The sequence below is a fragment of the Schistocerca americana genome, chromosome 2 (assembly GCF_021461395.2).
Source record: "Schistocerca americana isolate TAMUIC-IGC-003095 chromosome 2, iqSchAmer2.1, whole genome shotgun sequence".
NCBI classification, from domain to species: Eukaryota; Metazoa; Arthropoda; class Insecta; order Orthoptera; family Acrididae; genus Schistocerca; species Schistocerca americana.
In genome coordinates, this window is record NC_060120.1 from 644999542 (window position 1) to 645025679 (window position 26138).

The 26138-nt window shown below is 40.3% G+C and overlaps 1 protein-coding gene across 4 annotated transcripts in view; it reads right to left on the reverse strand.

The window, feature by feature from the left end:
* LOC124596607 (nascent polypeptide-associated complex subunit alpha, muscle-specific form-like) overlaps positions 1-26138 on the reverse strand; it is a 109260-nt gene that overhangs the window by 57556 nt on the left and 25566 nt on the right. For all 4 annotated transcript variants that reach the window (XR_006978327.1, XM_047135822.1, XM_047135823.1 and 1 more), the window contains exons 5-6: positions 16555-17000; positions 8186-8746 (exon numbers count right to left, since the gene is read on the reverse strand). Coding sequence is in view for 3 of the 4 variants with exons in the window: in XM_047135822.1 (XP_046991778.1) it covers positions 8186-8746; positions 16555-17000 (1007 nt within the window). In the remaining variant the exon portion in view is untranslated. The remainder of the gene's footprint in view (positions 1-8185; positions 8747-16554; positions 17001-26138) is intronic.

Sequence of the window (26138 nt, forward strand, 5' to 3'; positions counted from 1 at the left end):
TAACAGAAGAAATATTGAATTTAATTGATGAAAGGAGAAAATATAAAAATGCAGTAAATGAAGCAGGCAAAAAGGAATACAAACGTCTCAAAAATGAGATCGACAGGAAGTGCAAAATGACTAAGCAGGCATGGCTAGAGGACAAATGTAAGGATGTAGAGGCTTATCTCACTAGGGGTAAGATAGATACAGCATACAGGAAAATTAAAGAGACATTTGGAGAAAAGAGAACCACTTGTATGAATATTAAGAGCTCAGGTGGAAACCCAGTTCTAAGCAAAGAGGGGAAAGCGGAAAGGTGGAAGGAGAATATAGTGTATGTACTTCAGGACAATATTATGAAAATGGAAGAGGATGTAGATGAAGATGAATTGGGAAATACGATACTGCGTGAAGAGTTTGACAGAGCATTGAAAGACCCGAGTCGAAACAAGGCCCCGGGAGTAGACAACATTCCATTGGAACTACTGACGGCCTTGGGAGAGCAAGTTCTGACAAAACTCTACCATCTGGTGAGCAAGATGTATGAGACAGGCGAAATACCCACAGACTTCAAGAAGAATATAATAATTCCAATCCCAAAGAAAGCAGGTGTTGACAGATGTGAAAATTACCGAACTGTCAGTTTAATAAGCCACAGCTGCAAAATACTAACGCGAATTATTTACAGACGAATGGAAAAACTGGTAGAAGCCGACCTCGGGGAAGATCAGTTTGGAACACATGAGGCAATACTGACCTTACGACTTATCTTAGAAGAAAGATTAAGGAAAGACAAATCTACGTTTCTAGCATTTGTAGACTTAGAGAAAGCTTTTGACAATGTTGACTGGAATACTCTCTTTCAAATTCTGAAGGTGGCAGGGGTAAAATACAGGGAGCGAAAGGCTATTTACAATTTGTACAGAAACCAGATGGCAGTTATAAGAGTCGAGGGGCATGAAAGGGAAGCAGTGGTTGGGAAGGGAGTGAGACAGGGTTGTAGCCTCTCTCCAATGTTATTCAATCTGTATATTGAGCAAGCAGTAAAGGAAACAAAAGAAAAATTAGGAGTAGGTATTAAAATCCAGGGAGAAGAAATAAAAACGTTGAGGTTCGCCGATGACATTGTAATTCTGTCAGAGACAGCAAAGACTTGGAAGAGCAGTTGAACGGAATGGACAGTGTCTTGAAAGGAGGATATAAGATGAACATCAACGAAAGCAAAACGAGGATAATGGAATGTAGTCGAACTAAGTCGGGTGATGCTGCGGGAATTAGATTAGGAAATGAGACGCTTAAAGTAGTAAAGGAGTTTTTCTATTTGGGGAGCAAAATAACTGATGATGGTTGAAGTAGAGAGGATATAAAATGTAGACTGGCAATGGCAAGGAAAGTGTTTCTGAAGAAGAGAAATTTGTTAACATTGAGTACATTTAAGTGTCAGGAAGTCGTTTCTGAAAGTATTTGTATGGAGTGTAGCCATGTATGGAAGTGAAACATCGACAATAAATAGTTTAGACAAGAAGAGAATAGAAGCTTTCAAAATGTGGTGCTACAGAAAAATGTTGAAGATTAGGTGGGTAGATCACGTAACTAATGAGGAGGTGTTGAATAGGATTGGGGAGAAGAGAAGTTTGTGGATCAACTTGACTAGAAGAAGGGATCGGTTGGTAGGACATGTCCTGAGGCATCAAAGGATCACAAATTTAGCATTGGAGGGCAGCGTGGAGGGTAAAAATCGTAGAGGGAGACCAAGAGATGAATACACTAAACAGGTTCAAAAGGATGTATGTTGCAGTAGGTACTGGGAGATGAAGGAGCTTGCACAGGATAGATTAGCATGGAGAGCTGCATCAAACCAGTCTCAGGACTGAAGACCACAACAACAACAACAACAACCACAATATTAGATCCCTTAACTGCACACGCAGAGAAATGAAAGGCTGTAGAAATGTGATTAGGGGACAGATGGATGCCAAAACTTCCTGTCAGATTAGAACTGCATGCTGGACCAAGACTCGAATTCTGGACCTTTGCTTTTTGTGGGCAATTGCTCTGCCACCTGAGCTACCCAAACCCAAGCATGGCTCACGACCCATCCTCACAGCTTTACTTCCACCAGTATCCTATCTCCAAGCTTCCAAAGTTCACATAAGCTCTCCTGCAAAACTTGCAAGACTGGCACTCCTGGAAGAAACGATGTTGCTGAGACATGGCTAAGCCACAGCCTGAGGGATGTTTCCAGAATGTTACTTTCCCTCTGCAGTGGAGTGTGTGCTGATATGAAACTTCCTGATGGGTTAAAACTTTATGTCACAGGAGAGTGTCTGAAGTTTGCAAAGTAGGAGATGAAATACTGCTGAAAATAAAGCTGTGAGGATGGGTCATGGGTTGTGGTTGGGTAGCTGTCGGTAGGGCACTTGCCCGTGAAAGGCCGAGGTAGAGAGTTGAAGTCTCCATCTGGCACACAGCTTCAATCTGCCAGGAAGTTTCGGATCAGCGCACACTCTGCTGCAGAGTAAAAATTTCATTCTGGGAAGATACATGCCACATACAGGAACAAAGTAATATCTGGAGAAAAGAGAAGACAATAATGAATATTAAAACCTCAGACGGCAAGCCTGGTGTGACAAAGGTAAAGCTGCAAGATGGAAGGAATATCAGTCTATATAAGGAACAAAACTTGAAGATAATATTGTAGAAAGGAAAGAGGAAGTACACGACAATGAGATGGGCGCTACAATACTGCAACAATCTGACAGTAAATTTTAATATCTAAGTTGAAACGAGGGCCCTGAGGTAGATGAATTCCTTCAGAGTTATTAGGATCCCTGTGAGCGACAGCCATGACAAAACTGTTCCATCTCTTAGGCTTAGTGTATTAGACAGGCACAATACCCCCACACTTTAAGAGGAACGGATTCATTCCTATTCCAAATAAAACAGGTGCTGACAGATGTGAATATTACAGAACCATCACTTAAATCAGTAATGGCTGCAAAACAATAATAAAAAGTGGCACAAGTCGACCTTGGGGAAAATCAGTTTGGGTTCAACTAAAATGTAAGAACATATAAGGCAATACTGACCCCAAGTGTCATCTTAGAAAACAGGTTGGCGAGAGAGAGAGAGAGAGAGAGAGAGAGAGAGAGAGAGAGAGAGAGAGAGAGAGAGAAGGACGTTTGCAGCTATGTGGTGTGGAAATATGCAGGGAGACAATGCTATACAGTGCCAGCCACTTTGCAAATCATACAGACCATTTGCTATGGTAGGAATGGCACTTGAAAGTAGTTCAAACAGGTTGGTAGTAGCTTCAATGACTTCAGACTTCTGTAGCAACCACACAAAGTGTTGCTGGTCTCCTTTGTTCGCATTTACTGTTTGACTAACTCAGTCTGTGATTTTCTTTAGTCCACAATTATTTATTTGTGTGTGTTAAACGGTGTACCACTTCATAATGGGCAAAAAGACAGTGAGACAAGTTTACAAATAAAGATAAGTGTAACATTATTCAGGAAGCGTATAAAAATTCATAAACAAAGCTTGTTGACATTGCACAAAAACTGAACATTCTTCCATCATCATTAAATACAATAGTGAGCAAACCAGAAAACTGCAGTCCCAATGATGTCCTAATACAGATGAAACAGGCTTATTTTTGCAGCTTTTGCCTGACTAAACTCTGGAGATCAGAGGAGAAATATGCCACAGTGGAAAATTTAGTAAAGAGAGGCTGTTTTATCATGTTATAACGAAAGTGGACCTGAAAAGTTGTTTCCAATAGTAGGAAAGAGGACGACGCCAAAATACTTCAAAAATGTGCAGACATTTCCATGTGTGTGTTTAAAAATCAGTAACAACAACTATTTTCAAACAATTCTTGAATGTCTGAGATACAAAATTGGGATTCAGAAACAGGAAGATCATCCTCTTTGCTGACCACTGGGCAGCAAATCTCCCAGATACACTGTATCTATGCAATATAAATGTAGTGTTTTTCCCTCCCAATTGTACAAACCACCTTCAGTCACTTGACCAAGACATTACCAAATACCGGAAACAAAAATTACAGGAAGATTGATGTACAGAAGCTACTAGCTGGTCTTTATACTTTGACGAGAAAAGTTGCGATTTAGGAAGCTACACATTTTGTTAAGAAGTTTCGAGAAGATAAGGCCGCTTCAGCTGTAAGTCCTTTACCGATAGGTGTGACCAGTTTCACAGTCTTTTAGTTTTGTTACGGTGCAATAAAATCATGATCCAGTTGAGAAAAGAGAATAGCATGATCCAGCATTCATAGTCAGCAATTTTTTGCTAAGTAGCAGAACATGTCTCAATTTTATTGCACCTCTTGATGGAGCTAAAACATTGCAAAACCTGTCATGCCTGTAAATAAAGTACCTATAGCTGAAATTGTCTTATCTTTTCAAAATAATATATCCAGACTGTGACTACTCTGACTAACAACCCTGATTACAAAGTCTGCTTTTTAAAAAGTGCCTGGTATTCTATGCAAGAAAGCACTATCTCAAACTGCTTCAATAAGGCTGGCTTTCACCAGACACCAGTGCTTACAGAAAACATCATGCCAGAAAAAAATAATTGTAGCTGAACAGCAGCAGCAAATAATGGGGAAGACGAAAATACTGACAATCTTCGCTTCGATGAATGTGTTGATTGTGACAAATATGTTGTTGTCCGTCAGTCCATGACAATTCATGAAGCGCTGCAGGAACAGCTGGCAGAGAATTAAGAGGAAAGTGAAGACGAGAATGAACCAGACCTTTTATCAGTTCCTACAATGTCAAAAGCTACTGGAGCAATGGACACAGTTAAGCACTATGTTTTGAGTTTTGAAGTCGACGGAGAAGTGATGATCACATTGAGCAAGATGGTCATTCGATATTAAAATTAGGACAAAAGAAACATTCAACTATTAACATGTTTTTTTAAACTTTTGTGAAGACAGGACAATGCACAGTATGTTATTGTGTTATAGTACAATTGGGCTAACAAGATATACCATATTTACCCGAGTATAAGACAATCCTGAATATAAGATGACCCCTCCTTTTTTTAAGATGTTCCTTGAGAAAATAAATTTTTTAAACTTATTCTGTCTATTCAAAATTATAAACTTATAATGACATAATGCATCTGCTTAAAAAGTAACATTACAATTTCACATACTTAGGCCATTTATTCACTGTCTACATTTTGATAACACAAGGAGTAACAAAATGAAAGAAATTGTTTATGTTATTTTTTATCCTAATATCTTTTCTGTTTATTTAGCCTGTCATCTGTGGTATCATTATTTTTAATCATAATCATCATCATCATCATCATCATCCTAACAGGACAGCTGTGAAACTTCTATCCTGGTTGTCACAAATATTTGGCTATTTCTTCCGAATATGTTGTGATTTTTGATGTTGTGGTTGGGTGGGACCTGGTATAACACAAAGCGGATTTTGTTTCTATACTGACATGAGAATCTTACAATGTCTGTTGCTTCCAAATATATCGTCTGCCCGCTGTTGTCTCAGTGGCTTTGTAGAACCAGCAGCTGACATACCCCTCTATCGTTCCCATCACACCTCATGGTTAGCATCGACAATAGTGCTGCATGAAATATGTAAATATGCCACTGGCCCCAAACTAGACTTTCAGCACCTTCTGCAGAATTTTATGTTACGTTGAGTATTTGTTCAATTTTTAAGTCAATTCAATTCAGAGTACAAATAGATTGAGGCAAACTGGAGCTTAAACATGGTAGACACTCATAAAAATCCAAAGAACACAGAATAGACTCCCATGGTTAGCAACATAATGAACTTTGCTGCCCGCTCACCATTCCCCATCCTGCAGTCACAATAGTTCTAAGCCAGACTGGCATCACTGTTCCCCCTTCAACCCTTCTGTAGTGCTGTGCTTGAGCAATAGTAAAACACAGACGGTAATATCTTTAACAGTACAGGTCATATGCAACAACAGCAAGTAATAGATAAATAAAAGATCGCAATCACAATTCAGTGGATTTCTTGAACTTTCACTCATACCACGATCTCCACAACGGGTCATTCCAAGGTAATTTATTCTAGCGATAACAACTGAAGCCATGTCAATGTGATTTATTTTGCCTGTTAGATGTTTAATTCTGGGTTATTTTCTTTCTTGTTTCATCTTAATTTCACCCTCTTGCTCTGAAACTGATTAAAAGCTGGTGATGTTTTTCCCTGGTATTCTAATACACTATCAGCGACCAAATTTCTCATTTTCAACTCACTTGGTACATCATTACAGTTTCTCACAACCAAATAGAATACTGACTTGGGTTCAGAATCAAGGAAAGGTATTTGGAGGACAAGATATTCACCTTCGAATGTTACTTTTACTCAAAAAGCAGCATAAATGTACTGTATGTATGTGGTGTCCATATATGTACAAGAAATTTTATTGCAAACCTGTTCAGTTTATAACTAGATAGAATTCACTGGTATTTTCTCCAGTGCTTCACAAAATCGTCAATTTTTAAGTTGAGCATTAGATTATTGTGGCGGCTAGTTCATAGTTACTCACATATCCCTTGCACATTGCACTTGCACCGCAAGTCAAATGCCATGATTGTGCAAGCAAGGTCGATACTGTATCAAGCACTTCAGTTTATCGGCAAACCTTGACTATTCAAACGAAATCATTGTTTACTAAGCCCTACCCTTCAGAGTTCATCAAAACAGATTTGTACAAAAACTCTATAAATGTAAGACGACCCATATTTACTATATTAAACTATGTAACAATATAATAGAAGGAAACATTCCGCGTGGGAAAAATTATATATAAAAACAAAGATGAGGTGACTTACCGAACGAAAGCGCTGGCAGGTCGATAGACACACAAACACACAAAATTCAAGCTTTCGCAACAAACTGTTGCCTCATCAGGAAAGAGGGAAGGAGAGGGGAAGACGAAAGGAAGTGGGTTTTAAGGGAGAGGGTAAGGAGTCATTCCAATCCCGGGAGCGGAAAGACTTACCTTTGGGGGAAAAAAGGACAGGTATACACTCGCACACACGGACATATCCATCCACACATACAGACACAAGCAGACATATTTAAAGATGTCTGCTTGTGTCTGTATGTGTGGATGGATATGTGCGTGTGTGCGAGTGTATACCTGTCCTTTTTTCGCCCAAAGGTAAGTCTTTCCGCTCCCGGGATTGGAATGACTCCTTACCCTCTCCCTTAAAACCCACTTCCTTTCGTCTTCCCCTCTCCTTCCCTCTTTCCTGATGAGTCAACAGTTTGTTGCGAAAGCTTGAATTTTGTGTGTATGTTTGTGTGTCTATCGACCTGCCAGCGCTTTCGTTCGGTAAGTCACCTCATCTTTGTTTTTATATATAAAAACAATGTAACAAAGTTGATCTGAGCGGCTATAGTTTAATCTGTGAATATGAGACAACCCCATATTTTTCTGATGATGAATTTGGGAAAAAGCCTCCTTTTATAATCAGGTAAATATGGTAAAATATACAGACAGTTTAGTTGAATAAAAAACCGGTATTCAGTTAGCAGTAATGATTCACTAAGAAGAGACATTAAACGGATGATGGGCGTTTAGTTTTGAGAAGAGTAATAAAAATTTCGATTTTAGTTTATTTTTCATCATCATCACATACTAGGTACATACTTTGGACACTAGACAGTGCGCCTTCATGTCACTTGGCTTTCCTGCATTCCATTTGGCTGATGGCAGAAGTGTACACATTTGATTTACCAAATGTTGCCATATTTAACACACTTTTGCTTATTGCATGCTAACACACGATTTTGAGAGTTTCTAGGTCTGATATTCTGAACATGACCTCGAAAATGCACATTTTGAATGATACTTTACACATTGCCATAACATGCCAGGAAATGTGGCATTATGAGAGCCCATATTACCCCAAATATGGTACCTGTAATTGTGCATTTTCATAGAGAATAAAAATCAAATCATGACCAAATTTGGCATTTTTCTGTAGTATGTTTCCCTGCTTATGACGTTCAAAGTCAGTGGCCCTTTCAAAAATGTGCTAACAAAATTCCACTGTACTTTTGAAGAATGTGTGCAATCCAACATTGCCTCCTCATAGTCGAAAAGGCATTACTAATCTAACCTAGATGTATGTGACTTAAAATCTGTTATGTACACTCACCGAGCTGACAGGAGTTTGTGGAGAATGTTCGGAACCCGAGCTAGTGCTCTGAGCACTCCCCTTCTTGGTACCACTCTCAACAAGGTTTTCCAGGATTGAATCAACTTTCTTCGTGCGTTTTATTGTGCCACTCTTCGGAGATCGCACAGGTGAGACTGGCCCAAGATCTTTGGAAGATGTAGGGGCTGGTGACGGTGAAGGTGATGGTCTCGGTTGTGGTTGCTGCTGCACTCCTGGTGGTGGCAATTGGTGGCCATCATCTGAGTGACGACTGGCAGGGGATTCTGGAGGAGGTGGTGGCGTTGGTGTGTGTGCTGGAGCAGGTGCTGGTGCTGCAACAGGCGCCATTACAGCAGAACCACTAACAACGCTGGGAACTGACGGACTTGACGTCGCAGGTGCTACTGCAGGTTCGTGTTTGTCTCCACTGATAGCTGCACCACCTCCCCTATCCGAAGTAATTTCTGGTGATGGCCGACTTGGTTCCAGTGTTGCGGGTGACATTGGGGTAAGTTGAGAGGGCATTGTCAGCTTTCGTGGCGTCTGGGCAATGACACTTACCTATAACAGAAGATAATTATTCTTGTTTTAGATTACCTTTGTTTGCCACCACGAAAAAGAAGTCGAAGTTATTTTACAACTTCATCACATATAATCAAAATTGCAGTTTATTTTTTATCTCAACAAACCATGTAAGTTGGAAATCCACATTTTCTCTTTGTTGCTTATGTTCATAGTACTTGATACGAGAAGCAATTGTGTGAAAACTAGAAGCATCTGGCTTTAAAACCAACTTTCATGTACATATCTGCTTTATGTACATTTTTGAAATTTTGTCTGTTTCTATCAATTATGGTAAAATCAAATTCAATAGTTAACAGAAGAAATAAAGGTAACTAGTCATGGTATAGGTGAATTGTCCTAGTAGCCACAAAAGGACAATTTAGCCACACATGTTTGTTTTTGTTAATCTGTTACAAACGAATATAAACAACGTCCAAAAGTTTAATATCAATTAAAATGTTTACGTACCTGTGGAGGACACACCACTTCACCCATATAATGAATGGTTACTTTTACTCTAATTATTTTTATTCCAACCAGAACATTCAAGCTTTGCATCAAATTAAATATGGTAAAGCAACTTAGAAATACTTTTTGAAGACTTTTGCATGTCACAAATTCTGTAATTGCTTCCATTATACAATTCTATGTTCCCTTCGACAGATGGATATGAAATCTAAAAATCAATATTTTTCAACTACTTTATCTTATTGAATATTTTCATGGAAGTGATTATACATTTCTTTGATTAGAGAGATACTCTGCCAAATGTTGCTGAAGTAAGTATAACCATAGGAGCAACGAGATAGCCAGGATGTCACTCACTTACTTGGAAGGGGCATTTTTACGGGCTTTCAAATTACCTTATTATGTAGCAGAACTGTGCTTATGGTGCTGTTTCCAAGTGGTACTACAAACATGTTGGGTGGAGTTACTGGGATGACACAAAACAGTTTACTGTTCAGCCTCATTGAATGTCAGTAGTACAACACACTATCTTCCTACATTAAAAATTTGATTAGGGTGGTTGTTATTCTGGTTGATTATAACATTTAAATAGCACTTGAAATCAATATTCTCACAAAATATCTGATTTCTTTTTCAATGTAATTGAAGCTTAAAAATCATTAAACATCAAGGTCTGATCACTAATTGAAAATGCTCTGTTGCTGGCTAATGCTTTGTGACGTCAGAGACTAGGAGTAAGAAAAAGCTATACATGTGTTATAGGAGTGTTAGTCAGAGTTACGACACTTTTATGTACTTTTTCTACAAACAGTTTAGCTATTTAGTGATGGAACACACAGGTTACAACTTTTAAATAACAACAGAAAGAAGTTTTGTGAACACATGTAGTGGAAACATTGCAACAGTTGATGTGTTTATACTACGCCAATTTAGAGAGGCAATATATGCAATGACGGACTTTCTTTTCCCTGCTTCCTGCAACATCATTAAACTTGCTCAAAACTAAGGAATTGTACAACTTTCGCAAATGGGTCCGTATATTATAACTAGATTGCCAACTATCAGTCAAGAGCTACAACCCAAGTCACACAAGAAAAATATTCTTGGCAAAACTTTGTGCCGATTTCTTCTGTACAAGACACTCAGCAGAGATACTGCACGCAGGAGTAGTTCGGTAGAACACCTGAATGATGATAAGGTGGTCCCACATTTGAATCCTGGAAGGATCAAATACATTTTTGAAAGTTTTACATAAAATACGAAAACAGCATTAGCAAGAACTGACTGTCATCATCATTTCGATTGTGGGATGCTTTATAGACAGGATGGTCCATTGATCGTGACTGGGCCAAATATCTCACAAAATAAGCGTCAAACGAAAAAACTACAAGGAACCAAACTTGTCTAGCTTGAAAGGGGAAACCAGATGTCGCTATGGTTGGCCCGCTAGATGGCACTGCCATAGGTCAAATGGATATCAACTGCGTTTTTTCAAATAGGAACCCCCATTTTTTTTATTACATATTCGTGTAGTACATAAAGAAATAGGAATTTTTTAATTGGACCACTTTTTTCGCTTTGTGATAGATGGCGCTGTAATCGTTGCAAACATATAGCTCACAATTTTAGACGAATAGTTGGTAACAGGTAGGATTTTTAAATTAAAATACAGAATGTAGGTGTGTCTGACTATTTTATTTCGGTTTTTCAATGTGATACGTGTACCTTTGTTAACTTATCATTTCTGAGAACACATGCTGTTACAGTGTGATTACCTGTAAATACCACATTAATGCAATAAACGCTCAAAATGATGTCCGTCACCCTCAATGCATTTGGTAATACGTGTAACGACATTCCTCTCAACAGCGAGTAGTTAGCCTTCTGTAATGTTCACGCATGTATTGACAATGCACCAACGCATGTTGTCAAGCGTAGTCGGTGGATCACGACAGCAAATATCCTTCAACTTTCCCCACAGAAAGAAAATCCAGGGATGTCATATCCGGTGAACATGCGGGCCATGGTATGGTGCTTCGATGACCAATCCACCTGTCATTAAATATGCTATTCAATACTGCTTCAACCGCACACCAGAAATCTATCATGTTGGATGTACATCGCCATTCTGTCTTGCAGTGAAACATCTTGTAGTAACATCGGTAGAACATTATGTAGGAAATCAGCATATATTGCACCATTTAGATTGCCATCGATAAAATGGGGGCCAATTATCCTTTCTCCCATAATGCCGCGACAGCAGCTAAAACACCTACTTGGGTATCATCATTTATTGCAAGTCGCGGTTGACGTTTCACATGTGGCTGAACACTTCCTGTTTCCTTAAATAACTTAACTATACGGCGAACGGTCCGGACACTTGGATGATGTCATCCAGGATACCGAGCAGCATACATAGCACATGCTCGTTGGGCATTTTGATCACAATAGCCATACATCAACACAATATCGACCTTTTCCGCAATTGGTAAACAGTCCATTTTAACATGGGTAATGTATCACGAAGCAAATACCGTCCGCACTGGTGGAATGTTACGCGATACCACATACTTATACGTTTGTGACTATTACAGCGCCATCTATCACAAAGCGAAAAAAGTGGTCCAACTAAAACATTAAAATTTCTTTACGTACTACAAGAATATGTAATAAAAATGGGGGTTCCTTTTTTTAAAAAATGCAGTTGGTATCCATTTGACCTATGGCAGCACCATCTAGCGGGCCAACCATAGCGCCATCTGGTTTCCCCTTTCAAGCTAGACGAGTTTTGTTCTTTGTAGTTTTTTTGTTTGATGCTTATTTCATGAGCTATTTGGCCCGGTCACTACTAATGGACCAGCTTGTACAGCTTCACATAGTCTTAGTTTGAGAAATGGACAACAGAGTATAAATGCATTTACTTCGCAAACAAACAATTCACTTTTGGAAAACATTGCTAGTACTGACGATATCACCGTATGTCCCAGTACAACGAGGTGTAGGATGATGAGGTTATATGGAAAGATATAAAGCATGTACAACATGCAGGTGACAAAAACATAAGACCTGAGATGTTTGTGATAGTAAACTAGCATTAATGACTCAAGCCGACTGCAAAAGTTTAAACAATAAGGATCCTTGGTGGGCAGTACAAAGACAAAAACATTGTTTCTAGTGAAGTAAAAGGTCTGTGGTCATATTAACTAGAAAATATCTTTCTGAACATGGCTTGCGTGCAAATGTAAGCACATGTAAACAGCAAGGAAAACACAATAACAATCTCTTTCTGATCAGTATGCTGAAGTTCTGTAATTGCGATTTGGTTTTCATATGGGAGGACTGTCGAGTCGTTTTTCAAATAAGTTAAATTTTTATTTCAGATTAGTTTTGAACTATCGGTCTATGGACATCATCTTATAAAATCAGACAACACTGGGTTACCAAATAATTGAGGTATAATTTGGTAAAACAACAATTTTCACTAGGAGTTTATTTTTGTTGAATGATGCTGGAACACTCAAAAACAACTTTTCAGGAGTTCTTATAGATGTATTTATACAGTATGGTACTACACACCAACTGTAACCAATTTTCTGAAATGTAAATTAGAAAACACATCACTGTGAATTAGCATTATAACCGTAGGAGCAACGAGATAGCCAGGATGTCACTCACTTACTTGGAAGGGGCATTTTTACGGGCTTTCAAATTACTTGAATTTCATTTCCGTTATTAGAAAAGAGTACTGAAACTCGAGAGGAAGAAAAGCTTGTTAGGAGCATAAAATGACATAATTAATGATTTAAGACAATTTCCAGAATACAGTCAAATACCCTATTTGCTGAACATGCCCAAACAATTTTCAGGGTTTTTTTGGTGAGGGACCTGACTGCCTGCTTCACAACTTAGGCTACTTGGATTCTCCCATCCAATATTAACCCATCGGTGGACGCGCCTGTGGCAGTTAGCTGCAAGATTTAGTTTTCTGTTAGTATTGCAATTAGTGTTACAGTTGCGTCCACGTCCAGATAAGTATTTGTTATTCTCAACAGATGTCACCACTTAGTACATCTGCGCAATTCATGCTTTCAGCAGTTTGACTGCTATTATTGTTTGAAACGTGAGTGTTGTGTTTGCAACGTGTTTGCCGCTATGCGCCTTGTGATGTAAGTATTTTCTATATTTGTGTTTTTCTTTCACCTCAAGGCAACCTTTCCTTTATATTAGTATATAATGAATATTCGAATCGAATCGAAGTTCCCATATGCAATTTTCATTACTTTTTACCATATTGGATATTGATTTGCTGTAATATATTACTTTTATAAAAACATGTGTTTCGTAATGTCTCATAAAAGCATGAAAATCGAGAAAAAGTTGGCATTTGATAAGCAGCATCCAACTGTATGTCCTGAAGAGAAAGTACTGCAAGAATTGTCAGAAGAAGAATTACAAGGATTGTCAGATTCTTGTGAATCTGAGATGGAAGAAGTAGTTATTGAAGAAGAAAACCACAGTAGTGACTCCGAACAATAAACAGAGGAAAGAGATGACCAGTTGATTGAAGAGGGGAGACAACAAACAGATGATTACTGATTTTATGTAGTGAAAGATAAAGAAACTATTTGGAAAAGTGAACCGCTTCCTTCTTCTTCTAAAACCAAGGCCAAGATCATCCTAATAGTTTAGCCAGGTTCAAAAGCAAGTGCTGAAATTATAGAAAAAGAAATTGATGCATTTTACCTATTTATTATTGATGGGATGATTGACAACATTGTGGAAAATACAAACCGATACATCCAGAATAGTAAAAGAGCTGAAGTTCAATATTCAAGAGAATGAGACTGTAGAGACACCACAAAACGATAGATAAAGGCTCTTTTAGGTGCATTATATCTAACAGGTATAAAGAAAAGAAGACACATGAATTGCTGTTAACTGCGGGATGGAGATGATACAGGAATAATTATTTTACAAGCTCTCTTCAACTATAAGCACTTTCGCTTTCTGCTTCGAACTCTTAGGTTCGACGACCTGAGTACCCGGAATGAAAGAAAGCAAGTGACAAACTAGCACCTATTCAGGACTTCCATCAAGAGTTTGTCAACAACTGCCTTGTTCACTAAAATGTCAGCGAGCTTTTCACTATTGACGAGATGTTGCATCCTTTCAGAGGACGCTGTGGATTTGTACAGAACATCCCTAATAAGCCTGCAAAATATGGGACCAAGATTTATGCCTTGTGTGATGCCAAAACATTTTACACCCTGAATTTTGAAATTTACTGTGGCAAGCAGATGCCAGGACCCTAGCTGAAGTCTAACAAGCCTGATGACATTGTGCAAAGATTAGTACCACCAACTGAAAAAACAAACAGAAATCTTATGACTGACAATTACTACAGTAACTTCCTGCTCGCTGAAAATCTCAAAGGTTTGACTCTCTTGAGAACCATGAATAAATATAAGAAGAAAATACCTCAAGAATTCCAAGCAAATAAAAGCCGAGAAGTCCAGTCATATCCCTTCGGTTTTCAAGACAATTTTTGTATGGTCTCAACTGTTCCTAAAAAGAAGAAAGCTGTGATTTTTTTTATCAACAATGCATAGCACAAATGAAATAGATCAAGAGACTAAGAAATCGAGAGTGAATTTGGACTACAATCCTACCAGAGGAGGACTAGACACTGTAGATAACATGTGCTCATCCTACAGTACTTCCAGAATAACGCCATGATGGCCAGTTGCACTTTTCTACAGACATCTAGATATTGCTGGGATAAATGCAAACATTATTTTCAAATTCAACAATCCTCATAACAATGAAAGAAGACGAATTTTTTTTAAAGATCTTGCTCTGGACCTAATGGAAGAACATTTGAATCAACGAGCGTTACTGGAGACACTTCCCAAGGATATTCAGGCCCTCTTGACCAAGTATAGGCATGAAGAAGAGAAGACCAAGAAGCCAACAAAAACTGGACTTTGCTACATATGTGGCAGGCATAAAAACAACAGAACCAAAGCAGTGTGTATAAAATGCAAGAAAAATGTATGCAAGAAACAGTGTCATAGATAAAAAATGTGAGCAATGTGAAAGTGAGCTGCAGACGGAAGGTGACCAGTTTATTCACAATCATAAACAGGAGTGGGAATTTATGAATGCTCCATTTCATAATGTGTCCCCTTGTTACTTTCTTTTCATGTGAATCAGTGCAATTAAGTGATATAATTAAAAGAACCATGAAGGCAATAAATTACAATGACAATAAAAGACAATTGTGACAGCAACAAATAAATAGAAGATTACTTTTGTAGAGCCATGTAATGTTATGTTATGTTTTCTCCAACAACATGTAACTGGCAATTATATACAGATTATTTTTTTTAGGTTAAAAATGTAATAATAACTGCGGCGTAACAGCCGCAACACGCCCACTCATGGAAGTATGGAAGGCGCACCCAGCGGAGGGTTAAATTAAACCAGTCATCAATCACAAGATTGTTTTGAACATCACAATGCTTTACTAATAGTGCTCCTGTTGTATGTGGTAAGCTGTTGCATTCGTCTGAACTTTGAGCTAATTTACCCAGGTAATTATTGTGGAGATGGGTGGGAGTGGGGTGGGGTATGGAGCGGGGGCAGCCAACAGTTTAACGTGGATTCTGAACCACGGTGATGCTCCACATTTGTCACATCAGCACCCATCACCAGGGTGAAAGAAGTGGTAAGTGACAAATAAAAGTCATAGGACTTACTGGGGACAGAATCCAGGGATTTTTTCGTCTCCTCCTGTTTTTTCCTCACTATCCTCTTAGTTCTAACTCCACTACCCATTCCACCTCCTTTATCTTCGTACTTACTTCTCGTTCTGTCCTATTATTTCTGGAATTAAGCCGCTACAGTCCTTATCAATGAACCTCCAATACGCGGAAGCCTCTTCACTTCACCTCCCTTTGTCCTTAACAACCAAATCCCTCTCATCCTGGGGTGTGCTGACTTGCCCCTCATTTCTAACCTCTAAGGATATTGTTTTGTGTTTTCAAGTGCACCTTTCAGCAGTTCTTCAATTTTGCCTCCTGAAGTTAAGTGCTGAAGAGCCGTTTTGTCTCCTTGTAGTTTTAGAATTTTCACAGTGAATTTTCATCCTGATAAAAATAACTACAGTAATACTGAAAATGCAATGAAACTGTTTCTATGGCATTCTGCCAATGGCACATTACAACATATCTTCGGTTATAAAATTACACACCCGATTCAAGTAACATTTATGCATGTCTCAAGCATTAACACAAAAATTAATGTATGTTTCAATTGTTAAAACAAAAATTACTAACCGTATCTTTGCTAACCTCCCCGTTCAGTGGCAAGGGCTGCTGCTGTAATTGTGACTGCTGTGGTCTGTGAGTAAGAGGAAGAGGGCGGCGGTAACTGTCAGCACTTAAATCAACACTTCCCTCTGCTACAACACTGGGCACTGGCTGTTGGTGCTGGTGCGATGGGGGAACGCCAGCTCCTGGAGATCCTGCGACCGGAACACCAACCCCAGCTGCAGCTGCTGAAGCTAATGCAGCACGGTTCATTTCTTGGTTCACCAATAGCTGTAAACTGAAGAGGGGTCCAGTAGCACCTGCAGCACCTACACCTACACCCACACCAGGCTGGCCATGACCATGACCAGATTTAGCCCAAGCACCACCAACATGTGCATGTTGTGGCATAGGGCCTGGACCAGCCCCTCGAGGATAGTACCCAGGAGGGCCTTGGGCTCCAGTCGCTGGTCCTGCAAAAGTAAAAAACTGTGGTATCACGACTATTATGCATAAAGAAAATGATTTTCCAAGTAAATCCACAATTAACTGAACAAAGAGAAAATTTCTACTTGTCAATGTAAAAGGGTTACATGCAAACACAAAATAAAAAAAGTCTTGTTTTCAAATCAAGACGTAGAAGTGAGTTTATGATATAATCATGGAACCTATATCGGGAAGATACAACACAATAAAGTACTGTAAGAAATTTCAGTTTGAAAGGTGATACAGTACAATCCCGCTTTTACGTTCCTGAAATTAATGTTATGCCACTGTTTACAACATTTTTTGTTGCTCCTGTGAAATTTCTTATGTCCACAATGTAAATTCACACCCAATTTTGCATTAACAGATTTATAATTTTCCCACAATTTACACACTGCGAAAAAATGACAGAAAATTATGCTGGCCATATGTTGGCCATCAAGCAGTGTTTACAAACATTACGTAGTTAACTTTTTGACGCCAGGGCACTATCCTCAGTGGCAGGTAAACATGGAAAAGTTGGAATAATTCATGCCATATATCTCCTGCCGCTGCCATGCTCAACTCAGCATGGTGGCTGATGAGAGCAACTAGGTTCGTTCGAATTCAAGATATCATGACCAATCACAACCATTTCCAAACTCACTCTGGTGTGCATCACAGTTTCGTGATTGTTGTGTTCGTTGTGACACCTCTATCAAACCATATTTAGTGTGTTTTGGCATTTGATCACTTGTATCACTAGTTGGGGGTGGGGGGGTGTGGGGGGGGGGGGGGGGTGTCTTTCGTTAACACTTCCACTAGGTGGCACTATCATTCACTTTGCATAGCTCACATGTTTTTAGTTTAAACGCAGCACCAATAAGGTATTTTTTCATGTCGAGCAATAAGTGTTTCGAGAATTTACTTTCACTGTCTCAAGTACATTATTTATGTATGTATTTTTTGTGATGTGAGTGATTGCGTGCGTGTGTGTGTGTGTGTGTGTGTGTGTGTGTGTGTGTAACTGAGGAGGCAAAGTACCTAAAGAAAATTCTCAAAACGTGTTGTGCAAGACATGAAAAAATACGTAACTGGTGCAGGGTTTCATTATTTAAATAATGAATGACAGCTGCAGACTTTCCAAAAACATTGATTATGATGTACAAGATCGAGTCAAACATTTCTACTTCCCAGATATCAGATATCAGCTCCAGTTACATCAGTAGTTTTTATTGGATAATGAATCTTTATTAGATAATAAATAAGTCTCTGACAAGTATTTTGATGCTTATTATGTAAATATTTCATACAGGAAGTGCGAAAATGCAAGGGGTATCCAATACGTAACTTTTACAGCTTAAAATGTTATTTCCCACATTTTATACTATTTTTTTTTTTTTTTTTTGAAGTCCCTTGAAAATTGTAAAAGTGGGGTTTCACTGCATCCAGAATCACAGGAATGTTTTCCATTACTTCTTTTATTGTCTTCCCTACTGTCCTGTTTTGCTGTGCTCTCGATCTGGTTGATATACAACAAAGTAGGTAACTGGACAGATAACAAAATCTACTGACCAAACAGGAACACACATATGAAGGTACTTAAATTTGCAAGCTTGTTTTGAGCCAATGGTTGCTACTTCTAGCAGAAAGATTGAAGGGGAAGGATGGCATGAGGAGATAAAGACTTATTGTTGGGGACTGCACTGGACAAGATTTAAAAACCTGAGAGCTTACAGTTGGAAGGCAGGCTAATTTGCAAGATAGAGATTACTGACAATACATCATGCACGAGTTAATAAGAGCAGAAAACTAAGTGCACTGTATATGGTAGAGTTGGGAAGAGAGTGGAGGGGGGCAGGAGGCAGCGCAAGAGAAGATGGACATGTCAGAAAATAAAAATATATAGAAAACTAAAAGAGAGTGAAGAAAGGAATAATTACTGAGAAGAAATGCTAAGACTGAAGAAATTAAAATATATTAAGGCAGATGGGTGGCGAGAACCAAGGACATGTTGCAACACCAGTTCCCACCTGCAGAGATTTGAGAAACTGGTGTCTGGGGAAAGAATCCAGATGGCACGTGTGGTGAAACAGGCACCGAGGTCATGACTGTCATGTGGTAGAGCATGTTCTGCAAAAGGATATTTTCTGTTGCCAGTATACACTCACTGTCTTTGCCCATTCATTCTAACTGATAACATGGTGATAGACACCCCAATGTAAAAGGCCAATTAGAGTTTACATAACAGCCAATACCCCTCATATATTGTTTCACAGAGGGCTCCCCAAACTAGGCTAGTTATAAGACTAGTGTACGTGGTGATAGAAGGATGCATAGGACAAGTCTTATGGGCAGGGGGGGAGGGGGGGGGGACAGTCACAAGCGTAGGAGCCATATGGTAGGGAAATGGGTGCAGAGGGAGCATAGGGGCTGACAATGATATTACAGAGACTGGGAGGGCAACAAAAAGCTGTTCCAGGTGTGGTGGGCAAAATATTGGATAGAACGGACCTCAGTATTTTGCAACGACAAACATTAATTCATCCTAGTCACATTTCTCTTTTAGGTCAATTTACTTTGCCCAATGTTTTTGAGGGAGTAGATTGCATCTTTTAAAGATCATACTTGAGCATCTGTTAAGGATTCTACAGCAATAATAACTCTTCACTGTACATTAATAAACATTTCCAGCAAAACAAATTCTTTAGATGTAAGGAATATAGGTTAAACTCTTTACGGTACCAAATCAAGTAAGCTGGGTAAATGGTACCACAATTCCTACTTCGAACGACCCTTTCTTTTTGGGCAAGTGCGAACTGCTTTGTTGTTATTTTGCAATCAAGGCCTCTACTTGCAAATTTTTTCATCCAGTTAATCCAGAAGACTTTTATAGCAGTCCAGAGTTCCATAATTTAAATAATGAAAATTGCACCAATTATTTTATTTTATTTTTTTTAAAATGCTTTGCACAGTGTGTTTCAAGGATTTATTCTCATTTTCAAGTGCATTTTTGCATTTGTTTGTTTGAAATTGTACATTACTTTCATTGCCTGTCTAGGCACTAGCAAACTTAAGTTGCAGGCTTTCCTGAATCATCTAATATGATTAATGAAATTAAGCCAACAGTTTCATTTTAGCCTTTACTCAGTAATCAATGAGAAGAATCTCTCGTGCATCCAAGTAAACATTAACCATGTGCTTTCCCGTCAGATTTCTCAGGCCACTGAATTCCACTGAGTACAATGATTGCAACTTTATTTCTGCGCCAAGTGCTGGATGCACTTAAAAATGATAAATTTTATGCAATTAGGTCTGATGACAGCCGAGTCGTTTTGCACCTGTTTCTTCTCATTCTGAGATGATTAAAATGTAGTATAAATATTTATTCCAGCTCTGGATTAAAAAATTTATGCCACTCACTCACAGACTTTAAGAGCTGCTACTCTGCTCAGACATGAAATTAGGAAAGGTCTTGTTGCTATTCTATACTAAAATAAAATATGTTCAATTGGTGCATGAGCAACACAAAACCTGGGAGCTGTTGGATGCACCCTTTAAGTAAGTGTGTCACATAACAAGGAAATTTTGCAGGAGACAGTAGTGAATCACCAGTTTCAGCAATGGATTTGGTGCTTGCTCTAAAGATGCCTGCTGGTAGTCTGATGTGACAGTTGTCACTGCCTTAAATTCTTAGATACGAAGGCCACATTGATACATCGATTGTACAACACCAGCCCAACTGTGATCAAACAAAAGTCCACAAACCTGCTTGTATACCAAGCCCTATTGCATTCTTCAGAGCCGTTTATGCTCATAATTTCAGGTTTCTTAAGTGAGGATAAATTTCTCATCGAATACATAGCCAAGGAATCTTCCAGATTCTCTGAACCTCGGTCTGCCAGTTACAACTTCAAAGATAAAAATCATTATGGGCTCGAATGTCAGAGAAGATGATTGTGCCTGGAGCACTATTTTCTCCTCAGACCAAATTTAGTTAAAAGCTTAAGTAAGTTTGAATTTGGGATAGATGATGAAGGAAACATGTCATACCGGAATCATGGGTAGACGGACTGATGGGGTCAAAGGGAACAAATTATGAGGTAATCGGTTTGCCCATCCTACAGATGTCAAGCCAGGAATAGCCCCTGGAGGGGAAGGGCAATGAAACTGCTTCTATCCGAGAATCAGAAAAACCAAGAGACAGAAGCAAGTAAAAGTGAGATTGGGATGAAAGGCTGAATTATGCACAAGTTGCTCTGCTCAGACAACAGTTGGAAGCTGCCGGGATGTATTACGTGATTGGATATGCACCTTTTGCATTCAACCGGTGTTTTCTCACCTGCCATTAACCCACTCAAACTAGCAAAGCAGATTTAAAAGGTTGGAAGAGCAGGAGCCATCCCAGAACACTGAGCAAATGCAGCCATTGGCCCAATGGGTCAAAGCAGGTGATGAGGCACCCCTCCAGTCCCTCAAGTGGCTGATGAGACCAATTAGCCCTACCTCACAAGCAGGAAAATGTAACACCACACATGCTGGTTTGGCATTGTCTGCTAGTACCAGAGGCAGTGTGTCAGCAAGGTAAAGGTTTCATGGTAAGATGGCCAAATTACAGCAGTCCAGAAGTATGTGGGCCACTGCCAAACAGGCACAACACAGACAGGAGGATCGATCATCATGTCGTCAGATGTGGCCATGGTTCAGCTAACTGTGGTTAATGTGAAGCCAACAGAAAAGCATGAAGGGAAGACCACTACATGGCCATGCACCCCTTTACTGTTTGGGGTTTGTTCGGAGGAAGCACGACACAGTAATCCGTGTTCCAAGCATCCAACAACTGATGATGTACAGTTGACTAAAGGTCTTGTTACAATCCTCTATTTCCAAAGTCGACATCCTGGTAGCCAACTTGAACAACTGATCTGCATGTCCGTTCCGTTGGATGCCAATAAGAGCTGGGGTCCAGATGAAGACCGGCCATCCAGTTTGATGGAATCCAGAAAGGAGGTCCTGAATAGTAACAACCAATGGGTGTCAAGGGTAGTGTGGTCAATAACCTGAAGACTACTCAAGGAATCATTGCCTTTTTAGGAATGTCTAGCTGGTGCAAGGATGAACACGAGTGAGGGTTTGAGCAGCAGCTACCAACTCTGCAAAATGCATTGAAAATGGCCAGGAAATGGGAGCAAAGAAATACAGAGTCTTTCAGTCCAATGGATAGGTCAAGACAGATCATGGATGGGATGCACACCATGGGAGTGTATTTGATTGCTCCCCAATAAGAGGCGGGAGCAGAGCTCAGAGCAGAGACTCTGTATGCAAACTGCGTGCGATTCCAGTCTTCGGCCCCTGTTGTGGGAGGTGAATCTGTCTACCAGGAAAAAGGATGTGGTAGTTCACATGCTCAGGAGAGCAGAGAAAGTGTACTACATAGATGAGCAGCAGTTGTTGGCACCTGATCTATTGGGGAGGAACACGAGCCTTTGCCAGTAGGCTGTTCACAGGGCTAGTCCAAAATGCACCTATTGCAAATTGGACCCCACAATCATGTACTGGATCCAGCACCTACATATGCTGAAGGCAATGGCGAGCCATATATCGGACTCCCATAATCAAGGCAGGACAGGATCAGACCTTTGTAGTGCTGTGAAAGTGCAGATCGGTTTGCGCCCCAGCTGACATTACTGATGCAATGAGTAGTGACCAGCAAGTTTGCTTAAGCTGGTGAAGATGGATAAACCATGTCAACTATGCGTTGAAGACCACTCCAAAAAAGCGATAAGATTCCACAACACTGAGCAATTGGTCGTTAAGCTAGTTCTGGTAGTGGATGGATAGTATGATGGTGACAGGTGCACAATGCATGACATCTTCAGCTGACAATAATAAGCCATGGGGAGGGGGGGTTGTTCTGTGGGAAGCATGAACTTGAACACAGAAAGTACGGTGTGGCAAGAAGTCCACACAAAAGTTGGAAACGGGTCCTAGAGACCCGACTCAGGTAGAATATGAGGATGTGGTGATGCCATGTGGTGTGATAAGCTTTCTGCAAGTCAAAGACAATAGTGATAAGGCACTGACACTGGGAAAAAGCTGCCTAATAGCCGATTCCAAGCATACCAAATTGTCACGACTATGCCCTGGGATGAAGTGAAAAGCCCCTCAGACTCAAGGTATCAACACAACCATCAGCTCACCACACGTTCGAACAACTTGCAGGGAATATTAGTGATACTTAACTGGAGGACAGCTGTCCATTGCAAGGGGGCATTCACCTGGTTTCAGTACCATGATGATCAAGCTTCCTCGCCACTGAAATGCGAAATCACCCTCATTCCAGATACAGCCGAAAACAGCAAAAATGTGGCGTTGGCAATCTACTGATAAGTGTTTGAGTATTTTGCTGTGGATATGGTCTGGCTCAGGAGCCATGCCAGGGCAAAGTGCTAGGCCACTGACGAATTCCCAATCACTGAACAGAGCTTTATATGGCCCCAGCTGGTGTGTAGTAGAAGTAAGTGAATTCACTTCGCCCACTGATCAAGTACATGAAGTGCAGGCTGGGGAATTGTGTCTACAGGGGTTTAGAATCTTTGATCATTCTGCAAAGGAAGGGTAAGTGGTCCAATGGTAACAACTTACCTGCTAAGGGCAACAGCAAAACTGAAGTCATCCCAGTCAGGTTTGTTGAGAGGTCATCCTGTATAGACATGAAGAGACCAAGCAGGCCACTTGCTGCCACCAGCTGCGAGGATACATTAATACACACTGGTTTGAAATCGAGGTGTGTGTGTGTGTGTGTGTGTGTGTGTGTGTGTGTGTGTGTGTGTGTGGGGGGGGGGGGGGGGGGGGGGGGGGGGGAGGGATTCTGGGTCACAGGGGCCACCAGGAACAATGCCCCAAATAGTGAGACAGAACATATGTGGTCCAGTGGCATGGAGGGGGGCGGGGGGGTGGTGACAACCAGAATGTCCTCCTCCTTGGACGATTTGTTCTTGTCCTCATCCTCAGGTGATTTTGACGCCTGCAAAGGCTCGTCTGCCCCAGATTCTGGGAAAGGAGGAGGAACACAAAGTCCTACAATCTGCAACCTGTGGCTCTTTCAGCCACTGGGTGGTATCCAGTTGCATGTCAGCAGATTCCTGGGAAGGGAATGTTCCCAGGGCACACCCTCCTGGTAAGAGATGCTGGAAGAGGACATTGTTTCTCCAGCCAGTGGCTGGGAGTGGATGCTCCGACATGTGGGGAGTCAATGGTCCCAAAGGAGGGTGTGGGGGAAGTAGTAGGAGGAGGACCCCAACCACCACTGGAGCGAATTTACTCGAGCAGCCCCAACGACCAGACGCAGGAAACACAAAGGGTACAGTTGCTATGAGAGGATGATGTAATAAGCTGTATTATATGTAATAGTCAGTGTATAGGATGAAAAAAATAGCAATTTTTTCTTGGCCTCTTGATAAATAATTCAGTCAAGAGTCTTGGATTTTCTTTTCTCTTTGAAAAACAGTGCAATCCAATGGAAGATGATACCCTGTTCCATATTGCAACTGTTATATGGGGATTATAGTTACAAGAACGTCACACTGCTTGTCACAGTCTAGCAGCATCCATGAGTGAGCAGGGAATGCAGTTTAAATCAGAACTGAATCACTTTTCATTTTTGTAATAGCTGCTATTTCCACAAAGCTATCCCCAAGGTGTTCAATGAAGAATAATGGATCTGCAGTCAAAAAGGAATCCCCATCAGTACTACAACAAACTAAGTAGTGGGGTGAGTGTTTCTCCCCTCGTCTCTTAGCTGTTATGTTCCTTCCATGGCATAGCCTGGGAGGGTAAGAGTTTGGGGTCATATATCTCCACATTGTAATAAGTCTTTCCTTCAGCAGAAACTGCTGGGGCCAGGAGAAGAAAAGTTGCAGCTCATTTGCCATGGTACCATCCATTCCAAATGAGGACTCTCCCCAAGGGCACCACCCAGCCACACCAATGGCTACCCAGCCACTACACTATTGTCTGGAGAACCCATGCACCAGGCCCATACTCCTTGGCATGTGTGGGGAGTTCCCAGCTCAGCATCCAATGTGCCATCTCTGCATCGTCTGGAAGCTATCATCATGAAGGTACCTCTCTCTCTCCCCCCCCCCCCTTCCCCCCACAGGAGAGCTACCATGCTGGGTTTCTGGCATACCATCTTCGCCATAAAGGAAAGGTGCAAACACAGAAAGGCACGAAAGGTGGAATTTACACCACATTGGGTGACCTTCCTGCACGATCTGTACCACTGTACAATTTGGAAGGGGAATAGCAGGTGTAACTGAACAATGGGGATCATGTAATTAAGAATGAAAGTTATGGAATGCCAGAAGGGAAGAAAATGGGTGTCCAAAGTCATAAAACAAATCCAAGTGTGGTTTGCACAAAAAAGACTGTACAATGGAAAAGCAGAGGGGAAAGAGTAGTAGAAGGGTGGAAATGCATCACAGAAAGAGGAATGCTGCAAGGGCGTGAGCTGCAAGGGTGTGGGCCTGTGTTGGCCGCATGTACTAAAAGAGTTGTGAGGCCACTGGGGGGGGAATCATATGAGTGTTTGCCGGAAGATTTTTAGGGAGAACATGGAGAAGCTAGCTAAAGCTGAATGGCCTGTTGGGAATCTGAGCTGCTGTCTTCCGGAATAAGATTCCAGTATCTTCCTACTGCACCACTTCACTCGATCTGAACTACTACAATACTTCTCCCAAATATGAAATCAGTATTTTGACCATTGCACCACAAAGCCTGGTGATTCAATTTATGAACTTCTATGCTTTCAATCTATATCAACAATCTGTCCGATACGATCACCAACACTGTTAAGACTGTTCACTGACAATGTTGTTGTTTATAGGAAAGTTTCATCGCAGGACAATTGTAAAGAATTTTAGAGACTTCGTGTAATGAATGGCAGCTCTCCTTAAATGAATGTGGATAAATGCAATAAAATGCCTATAACAAAGAGAAAGAATGGATTTCATCTTGCGGTGTTATGTGGAAGACCTTGTGTATGTGCCTGTTTACTGAAAACAGTTCACCTAAAAAAAACCCCAATAGGAAAATTTTTCTGAGAATCTAAATTGCAAAAGGCCATAAGCTCGCCAAAATTGAAA